The sequence below is a fragment of the Symsagittifera roscoffensis genome, chromosome 1 (genome assembly GCF_963678635.1).
Source record: "Symsagittifera roscoffensis chromosome 1, txSymRosc1.1, whole genome shotgun sequence".
Taxonomy (NCBI): Eukaryota; Metazoa; Xenacoelomorpha; order Acoela; family Convolutidae; genus Symsagittifera; species Symsagittifera roscoffensis.
In genome coordinates this window covers 29,131,858-29,142,295 of record NC_087062.1, presented here as the reverse complement: position 1 = coordinate 29,142,295, position 10,438 = coordinate 29,131,858, and the positions used below count along the sequence as shown (strand labels likewise).

The 10,438-nt window shown below is 35.0% G+C and overlaps 1 protein-coding gene across 1 annotated transcript; it reads left to right on the top strand.

The window, feature by feature from the left end:
* The first annotated feature begins 316 nt into the window (after positions 1 to 316).
* On the top strand, positions 317 to 10,159 carry LOC134855789 (1,25-dihydroxyvitamin D(3) 24-hydroxylase, mitochondrial-like). The gene is made up of 9 exons (XM_063872257.1): positions 317 to 655; positions 911 to 1,101; positions 2,594 to 2,808; positions 2,881 to 2,978; positions 3,485 to 3,602; positions 4,058 to 4,239; positions 4,447 to 4,686; positions 5,117 to 5,329; positions 10,154 to 10,159. Exons 1-9 carry the CDS (start codon positions 521 to 523, stop codon positions 10,157 to 10,159), a joined length of 1,398 nt encoding a protein of 465 aa, XP_063728327.1. The 5' UTR covers positions 317 to 520.
* The last annotated feature ends 279 nt before the right edge of the window (positions 10,160 to 10,438 follow it).

The window sequence follows — 10,438 nt, the reverse complement described above, 5'->3', positions numbered from 1 at the left end:
AGGTCGAACTATTTGTTTTTCCAAGCTTCTCGTGATTGGGAACTTCGTTGAAAAACTTTGATCAAAAGGGTGGTTTTCAGCGTTTACCTCTCTCCAATTATTGCATCTGGACGCCAGCGACACAATTGGAGAATTTGAAAGTGTTTTTTTTTGGACTGGGCAGGGGTTCAAAACTTTGAGGGGATGCGTTCGTCTCTTCCCTACCTACCCCCTCCGCTCTTGAAACTCCAATGCATTTTTTTAACAAATAGCTTTTTGGTTTCAGGTGCCGGCATTCATGATGAATCCAAACCTTGCTTTCAATGATTTTTGTTGCACTTTTATTATGATTCAGTTTTAGAATTTAGCTCAGCATATTTAGAGCCATGCATGCCATTGAACAAGTTAGTCATTTTGTAGACATTACAACTCAGCTCAGACGTTCAGTAATCATTAGACCTGAAATTATAAATAACATAAATGCTCTAATTGATAGTCTGTTAAATTTTGCATAAAAGTATTAATTTTTTATACTCTTCTCATGAAGACAGTCAAGAATACCTTGAATATAGGCAAGAAGGCTGGACTGGATTCAATCCCTGGACCTCGTGGGTTGCCAGTAATTGGAGTCCTGCCACATTATGCGTGGAATCATGGATCCTATTTCTCATTGGAAGTAGGTGCACTTTACAGCTTATCATATTTCTCTTTTGAAATAAAAAATTTGAAGTAGAAAAATGAAAAGATATCAATGTTTAAGACGAAACGTGGACTTGAAAAATCAGATGACGATTACGAAAATTCCGCGGTCATCACTTTAAATGCTCAGTACAGTTTTAAACTTTATGGTTTCACGTGTATAGTTATAGAGTTATAGTTATATTATATAACTTGACGTAATTAAATGTGAAATGTTACATAGTTTTTTCAGAAGCGTTTCTCGGACACCTATGGTCCCATTCATACAGAGAAGCTTCTGTTCCGCACTTCAGTCGTCCTCTCCTCCCCCGAACTCATCCAGCAGCTGACCAGGAGTGAGGGCCAGTGTCCGATGAGACCCCCGATTGTGAACTGGGAGGCACACAGGGAGAACATTGGCATGCCAAGAGGACTCGTGTCCAGGTGAGCAAGAAGAGAAGGGAGAGAGGGGGTTTATTTTTTTAAGCCTAATTATTTTTTTCACTAAATTCAAAACAAACTGTTGCTTAAAAATACGTGCTGCAACTAAATGAAATTTTTATAAAAAGTTAAAAATCAACAACTACACCGGCATGTAAATATACAAATAACAACTCGCATAAGTTGATTAAAACTATACCAATTTTAGATATCAGAAAGATCTGGAAAAGAGCTAATGGATCTATCAATGAAAAAATTTTCGTGCATTTCTATCGAAAAATTTTAAAACCGACATCTGAATTTTTATTAGGAATTAAATTTTGTCGGCTTAACGTTTGACTTGTTCCATTCATTACAACTATTGTTTGCTCTAAATTTCTTTCCCTAACTTTTTTTAGGAATCTGTTTTGTTTTATTTCTTTTTTGCGTTCGATTAGTTTCAAAGGTGTTTTGTTTTAAATAAACTGCCAACCAATTTTATTTGTCTTGATAATTTTTGCCAGATTGAACATTCTAGTCAGGCTATGTTGGGTACCGAATAGTTCGGCTGGTGAAGCTGTACACTTGAAAAAAAGATCTCATCATGATCATTTTTTCTGCGAAGATAGCAAGCTTTGATTCCCTTGTTAATTTGTTTGTTTAGTCTGTTAGTTTGAGATATTGATAGATAAAAAAAGTTCAAACAAAAGATAAATGTGACAAAGGTAATGGTCAGAAAAGCGTGATTTTTGTTTCTAAGGGTACCATATATCGCACGCAGTAGTTTGACAAAATGCAACTGCAATTTTGCTTAATCAGTTGTTTAGTTTGGCTGAAAAACAAGATTTTTGTCCACTAACGTTCCAAGCTAGCTGGCATATTCCCTAGTGTAAATTCTTGCTTCTCTATAAATTTTTTTTCTAAATTTTTGTCCCCAAAGATAATGGGTTCTGTTTTATGAACCTTAGGAACAAGTTTGTTTTCGTTTAAATTTTCAGGTACTTTTCTAGCGTTTCTAGCATTGATGTTCTTAGGTCCGTTATTGTATTTGCTGTACATAAAATACTTGTATCATCAGCGAATTGCACTAATTTCATATATCTGTTTACTTGGCTTCTTAAATAATTAACATCAATATTGAAAACCAATGGACCCAAAACAGTACCTTGTGGTACATGCTGATTAAATGTTTTCCAGTCCGAACAATCATTTTGGAATTTTACACATTGCTGACGGTCTTATCCTTTACTTTTTAGTTTGAAAACGGAAACTTTTCCGACAGGATTTTTTTCACATTATATAATTTGAATTAATATAATTTTTTCTTTATTTAAATTCGTTATATGGTTTTACACGGTCACCTACAAGTTCGCTTTGAAAAAACGTCTTGAAAAAGCATCAGTGAAATGCTTGGCTTAAAAAAATTTTAAGTTCGGCCCAATCAATCCAAGTGCGGCGTTTGTGCTGTGTGTAAGGCAAAAGAGTATTCGTGATCGAAAAAAGCGTTTCTTTTCAGCTGGGGTGAAGAGTGGCGAAGGTGCAGACGCGCTTTCAGTGGCCCGCTCCTCAAGCCCACAGAAGTGAATCAGCTGAGACCAGCTGTGAAACAATCCATGAACAAGTTGGGATCTCTTCTGGACTCAAGAGCAGAAGAAGTCCACTGCGATGAAGTAAAAAAGAAATTAAAAAGCTCTGACCTTTTGACTCTGCTGAAAGTTTGGTCCCTTGAAGGTAGGCGTACATTTTTATGTAAAATGGTTTTACAAACGGAAAAACTGAAAACAAAAACACAATGTGTTTCAGTGGCTTTTTCTGTGACCTTTGGAAAGAATCATCAGCAGCGCATCATGAGTCATCCAATTGAGGAGGATATCCTAGAGTTCATAGATGTTGTGGACAAGGTTTGGGAAAATATATCATTATAGCAAATTCTTTGCGAATAGGAGAGAAACTTCCGACCACAGTATTTTTCCAAAACAAATTTTCAGTATTTCTCATTTTAGTGCAAATCGCGACTGGAAATGTTTTAAAATGATATACCCGTCTAAGAAATTTTTCACCTGTCAAAAACTTTTCTAAAGCACGAAAGATCAATCATGTTTATATCATTTTTAGCAAACACCTCTTAAGCTCGTGATTTTTTTTGATTTTTTTTGACATAAATTGCAAAATATTTGTCCCAGCTGATTTTTTTCTAATTGACACTATTTAAAATTATAATTGACATATAGATTTCATGCTTGCAATGCTTTAGCTTCTTCTATGAAAAAGCTGAATGAAATCCATCAGTTAAAAAAAAACAATATCAATTTGAATATAATTCACTTTGAGTGAGTTTTTTGCCAGTTTAAATTATAAAGTTATCACAAAACTATCACATTAAAATTTAATTATCTGCAATGTTTAGATTTTTGTGATTGGGACCAAGTTTTTCCTGATTAATGACACGCTGGGAAAAAACTACTTGAGGCTGACGAGACATTTCAACAAACATTTCAAGTACTGGGACTACATATTCAACTTCTGTGAGAATTATGTCAAATACAGTTTTTGAAAAAATAATACATTTTGAACACATTCGACTTAATTTTTGGGTCCTCTTTTTCAAAATGATTTTGTAAGAGGAGCGAAAACAACTGAAAGTTCATAAAATGCAAACATCTCAAGTTGATCTGATATTTATGTGAAATAAAACAAAATAAAAACAAAACTTTACTCCTTTCATTATTAGAAAAAACTTCTTGTTTTCAAGCAAATGGTTATAGCCACAGGAAAACAACTCTCAAATCCAACCCTGCATCTAAAGCCAAAGATGTGGCTCCACTAATAAATATATAAACCTCTGGTTGAAAAGTTATAGCGTTGATAATCCTTTTCATAAAAATTCGAGATGCTGAGTCTTCTACAGCAAAGCTAAAATTGTTATTGGGCGGATCTGAGTAAAAGTGCAATTTAATCTAGCTCATGTTTTTGATTTGAGGTCGCCCTCAAATACAACAGAAGCTAAATGAGGCAAAAAGTAAAGCCAACCCAAAAACAAGCGACGATGAAACAATGTCAGACGGAGGATTCCTGGAAAAGGTCCTCTCTGAGAACTCTTCGATATCAGAGAATGAAGTGATTTCATCCGTCACGGAGCTTATTTACGGTGCAATAGATCAAGTAACGTATTCGTCCCAGTTTAATGACCAACCTCATCTTTTTATAATTGCCTTGAATATTTATTTTAATCTTTTTTCTTTAGAGCGCAACAACAGTTTTTCTTAAGATTAATTATAATTAAATGCTCTGATTATAGGTGAACATGAAGGTACTTGTATTAATTCGGAGGTTATTCGAAACCACAATTAAGCTACAAAATTGTTTCAGACCTCTCTAACTTTGGGCGCAATTCTTGGGGAATTGGCCATGAACCCAACACTACAATCGCAGCTCAGATCCAAAATCAACACCTCGTCATTATCATCTTCAGTCGATGAAGATTATCCTACTAATGTGTTTGTGCGTGCAGTTATGAAGGAGGGGTTCCGGATGTTTCCCTCCATGACGAGGACAGTGAGGAAACTGACTGAAGATATGGAGTTGGGGGGCTACCACTTACCAGAAGGGGTAAGTTGTAAGCACTCACTTTAAACCCATAAGATTGAAGATTGCTTTATTTTTTTTTCTTAACCACACAACGATTCGACAATAGCGGTTATTATAATTTATATTAATGATTTTGATGGTCAAAATTTAAAAGAAACAGGCTGAAGTCCTAGCAAAAAACTTCTGATTGTTACCAAAGAAAAACAAATAAACTCAAGATGCAAAAGCTTGGTTTCAAACAGCATTGAGACCCATACTTACGAACGTTTTTAGCTCATTTTGACAACGTTGTTAGAAGTTCAGCTGCTCTTCGATCTGCTGAAACAACTTTTTTAGGCTTCAGCAAAAACTCTGTTTCAATTTCAAACTCCTCCAGGTTGAATCTAGAAAAATTTTGTCTCTTGATTTGAAAAAAAAAAACACATTTCAGGTATCTAAGCAACTTTTTCAGACTTACATCATGATCGGAACCTACGCTATTGGCCGCAACCCAGAGTACTTCCGCAACCCCGATACTTTTGACCCAACGAGGTGGCTCAATGATTCGGGGGAGGAGATGGCGAGACTCAGCTCACCCTTCCTAATTGGAAACTTCGGATTTGGAGCCAGAATGTGCATCGGAAAACGACTGGCAGAGATGCAAATTTACGAGGCGTTAATTTATGTGAGCTTATTTAGTTTTCAGCACATCAAGTTTTATGAACATATGTTGGTTCGCAGTCAAAAGGTTCAAATTCGAGCTTTGAAAAAAATGATCTGTCGTATCGGTGACTAATAATCCGAAATTTCAAAGAAAGAGAGAATTACGTTTTTAACACTTTAAACTGTTTTGCATTTTCATTAGCAGTTTTGGACGCGCTTGCCCGTGTCCTAAAAATCGAACTCACAAAAAAACTCCAAGTCACTCTCTCTGTAATTGTTTAGGAAAATAATCCTGCGCGCTGGTGGTTTTTGTGAACATCGATCCCTGAGTGAATTTTTTTTTTGAAATGCTGGCGCATGTACCTAGATGGCCAAAATTTGGCAAAGTGACATCGGGAATGGACTTACAACAGCATTTAACGTCGAGCTATGTCTTTGTTTTAAAATTTTGGTCATAAAAAACAGGTTTTTAAAATTAGGGCTAAGCACTATGGTGGTTTTTGTGGTGTTTTTGTTGAGCTCGGTTTGTACGTTTAAATTAAGTTTTTTCACCTAACAATTACACCATTGTAATCCTCTGCCCATTTCCTGTCCGTAGGTACCTCATTTTTGATTTTTCGATCATTAAAAGTTATCAAAAATCTCATTTGAAAAATTTGAAATTTTTTTGAAAAATTAGGGCTAACTTTTTTTTTTCATTTAGCTGTATTTTCTGAACTAGTAGGAGTAAGATAACGAAACTGGTACCATTCGATCACATTTTGTCAGAGGTTTCCAGCCATATACATAACTTTATATATCGAACCCTAACAAAGTCAACTCTACCAGAAGGTCAGGTACAACTCATAGGTTCGAAAAGGAAACTCGACATTCTACTCAGGTTGAAAAACCAAAATCTTACCCTATGTTCCAAAAATTATGAAAATTGGCACACAGGGGTAGTTTTACACCAGGACAACGATGAAATAATTTGTTTTTGCAGTTTCCTACTTTTTGGATGGATTTTGGTCACTTGCGCGAAAGTGACCCTGAGAGATGGTGGTTTTTGAGGTTTTTCGTAATTTCGGCGTTTTTCTGATTTGTTTTCGTTTGTTTGGATTAATTAGACCTATCGGATTGAAAAGATGTGTTATCAGGCTTTCCAACGATACCAATAAAGTTTAAAAATTCGATATATAACTTGGTCAAACACTTTTTTTAGCTTAGCCCTAAAATGGTTTTTAAGAATTTTCTTCGTTTTTTTGAGCTCGCATGCCCTCTATGAGTAAAATATCACAGTTATTCAAGTAAAATTGACTGCTATGAATGTGCTAGACATTAATAACCGTAACCTGAAAGAACCGGCAAGGTATAATAATCTTACGATTGTTTTCATTACACAAGAGTTTTTTGCCAAAGTGACACTGAGAAATGGTGGTTTTTGAGGTTTTCTGTAATTTTGGCGTTTTTCGCTTGTTTGGGTTAACCAAACCTATCGGGTTGAAAAGATGTGTTGTCAGGCTTTCCAATGATACCAATAGAATTGAAAAACTCGAGATATAACTTGGTCAAACGTTTTGTTTAAGTTAGCCCTAAAATGGTTTTTAAGAATTTTCTTCGTTTTTCTGAGCTCACATGCCCTCTATGGGTGAAATATCGAAGTTATTCAAGTAAAATTGACTGCTATGTATGTGCTAGACATTTATAACTGTAACCTGAATGAACCGGCAAGGTATATTAATCCTACGATTGTTTTCAGTACACAAAAGTTTTTTCCAACTTGACACTGAGAAATGGTGGTTTTTGAGGTTTTTCGTAATTTTGGCGTTTTTCTGATTTGTTCTCATTTGTCTGGATTAATTAGACCTATCGGATGGAAAAGATGTGTTATCAGGCTTTCCAACGATACCAATAAAGTTTAAAAACTCGATATATAACTTGGTCAAACACTTTTTTTTAAGTTAGCCCTGAAATGGTTTTTAAGAATTTTCTTCGATTTTCTGAGCTCGCATGCCCTCTATGAGTAAAATATCACAGTTATTCAAGTAAAATTGACTGCTATGTATGTGCTGGACATTAATAACCGTAACCTGAAAGAACCGGCAAGGTATAATAATCTTACGATTGTTTTCATTACACAAGAGTTTTTTGCCAAAGTGACACTGAGAAATGGTGGTTTTTGAGGTTTTCTGTTATTTTGGCGTTTTTCGCTTGTTTGGGTTAACCAAACCTATCGGGTTGAAAAGATGTGTTGTCAGGCTTTCCAATGATACCAATAAAATTGAAAAACTCGAGATATAACTTGGTCAAACGTTTTGTTTAAGTTAGCCCTAAAATGGTTTTTAAGAATTTTCTTCGTTTTTCTGAGCTCACATGCCCTCTATGGGTGAAATATCGAAGTTATTCAAGTAAAATTGACTGCTATGTATGTGCTAGACATTTATAATCGTAACCTGAATGAACCGGCAAGGTATATTAATCCTACGATTGTTTTCAGTACACAAAAGTTTTTTCCAACTTGACACTGAGAAATGGTGGTTTTTGAGGTTTTTCGTAATTTTGGCGTTTTTCTGATTTGTTCTCGTTTGTCTGGATTAATTAGACCTATCGGTTGGAAAAGATGTGTTATCAGGCTTTCCAACGATACCAATAAAGTTTAAAAACTCGATATATAACTTGGTCAAACACTTTTTTTTAAGTTAGCCCTGAAATGGTTTTTAAGAATTTTCTTCGATTTTCTGAGCTCGCATGCCCTCTATGAGTAAAATATCACAGTTATTCAAGTTAAATTGACTGCTATGTATGTGCTGGACATTTACAACCGTAACCTGAAAGAACGGGCAAGGTATAATAACCTTACGATTGTTTTCACTACACAAAATTTTTTGCCAAAGTGACACTGAGAAATGGTGGTATTTGAGGTTTTCTGTAATTTTGGCGTTTTTCGCTTGTTTGGGTTAACCAAGCCTATCGGGTTGAAAAGATGTGTTATCAGGCTTTCCACCGATACCAATAAAGTTTAAAAACTCGATATATAACTTGGTCAAACAATTTTTTTAAGTTAGCCCTAAAATGGTTTTAAAGAATTTTCTTCGTTTTTCTGAGATCGCATGCGCTCTATGAGTGAAATATCACAGTTATTCAAGTAAAAATGACCACTATGTATGTGCTAAACATCTACAACCGTAACCTGAAAGATCTGGCAGTGTATATTAATCCTATGATTGTTTTCACTAGACAAAAATTTTTTGTAAAGTTTGATTCAAACTGAGGTTTTTTTTTGTATTTTTGGCTTTTTTTTAATCGTTCACGTTTTTTGGCTTTTCTCAGGCCTATTGGGTTGAATTGATGTGTTTGCGGGCTTTCCAGCGATACTATTTTTATTTCAGAACTCGAAATAAAACTTAGTAAAAAAAACTTTTTAAAGTTAGCTCTAAGCTGGTTTTTGATTTTTTTTTAGTTTTTCAGAGATCATATCCACTCTATGAGTGAAATATCAAAGTTATTCAAGTAAAGTTGACTTATATGTATGTGCTAGACATTTACAACCGTAAACTGAAAGAACCGGCAGATTAATCCTATGATTGTTTTCACTAGACAAAAGTTTTTTGTAAAGTTTGGTTTAAACTGAGTTTTTTTTTGTATTTTTGGCTTTCTTTAGCAAAAAAGTTTTATTGTTGAAAGAGTGTTAAAATTTTCTACAATCGAGACCAATGTTGATATCAGAGGAAATTTTATGATAAATAATTACATCTATGAAATCTTAGATAACAATTAAATTTGCAAAAGAAATTATAAATAATAAATAGTTAAATGAATTACTCGAGTTGGATTATTTTTTGGTGCCTCTCAGTTCACCCTGTATTTGTACAGGGCTATCCAGGACCGCCAACGGGGAGGCGGGCACCATCGGTCCCAAAAATTTTTTTTGGCTTTTTTTCTTTTTTTTTCTTTTTTTGTGAGAAAGCTTTCTCTTTTTTGGAACTTCAAGTTCTCATCTTTTTTTTTTCTTTTTTTTTGAAGCCAAGGCTTTCTCTTTTTTAGACATATAAATGTTAAACAATCAACTGCAAAGGATGAATTGTAGTCAACTAAGCCCCTCCTAGCACAACTAAGGCTTATGGAGTGTCACAAAGTCAAAAACAACTCACCCAATCACTCAACTAAGCCCCTCCTAGCACAACTAAGGCTTATGGAGTGTCACAAAGTCAAGTGATCAAAATCAATATACGGCAACAACAACAATCAACTGCAAAGGATGAGTTGTAGGCAACTAAGCCCCTCCTAGCACAACTAAGGCTTATGGAGTGTCACAAAGTCAAAAACAACTCACCCGATCACTCAACTAAGCCCCTCCTAGCACAACTAAGGCTTATGGAGTGTCACAAAGTCAAGTGATCAAAATCAATATACGGCAACAAAACTGCAAAGGATGAATTGTAGTCAACTAAGCCCCTCCTAGCACAACTAAGGCTTATGGAGTGTCACAAAGTCAAAAACAACCCACCCGATCACTCAACTAAGCCCCTCCTAGCACAACTAAGGCTTATGGAGTGTCACAAAGTCAAGTGATCTAATCAATATACTGCACGAAAAAATTATAGCACGAAATACCAAGGTCATACGTAAATTAACCGTATTCATCGGAAATTTTAAGTCAACAAAAAATAAGTATCTGTCATAATGTTCGTTATTTAAAAGCAGAATTAAATGTCATAAAGTACGCAAAAATGAAAACATTAGAAAGTCAATTTTAAAATGGCGCTTGAAAAATTTGTGAACTTTGTTTCAATCTCTCAGTTTTGTACTTTTTCACACACTTCTTTGTTTACCTGGAAATTCATTAGTTGTGACCTTGGTTTTCTAGCTATGAGTTCCTGCATTGCAAGAACATACTGGTAAAAAAAATGGTTTAGGGAACGAGAGTTTTTAGAGAACGAGTGTAACTTTTCTGCTTTCAAGTAACATAGTTTCTACGGCACGATTTACAGAGAACGAGAGTTTTTGTTCAAAGTTGTCCAGATTCTTCTCTTATCCAGTCTTTTACTTGCTTGAAAATGACCCTGACCTGGTCAAGTTTCAAGTTGAAGCCAGGAACTTCACTTCTCGTGATGGCTCTGCTCAAATTAAAATTATCTTGTAACAAGTTTTT

Bases quoted from the DNA above. Each gene is read 5' to 3' on its own strand.
- LOC134855789 (XM_063872257.1), top strand. From the start codon at position 521: ATGAAGACAGTCAAGAATACCTTGAATATAGGCAAGAAGGCTGGACTG. The intron at 1,102-2,593 runs GTGAGCAAGAAG...GTTTCTTTTCAG, and splicing joins CCAAGAGGACTCGTGTCCAG to CTGGGGTGAAGAGTGGCGAA. The intron at 4,240-4,446 runs GTAACGTATTCG...AAATTGTTTCAG, and splicing joins TTTACGGTGCAATAGATCAA to ACCTCTCTAACTTTGGGCGC.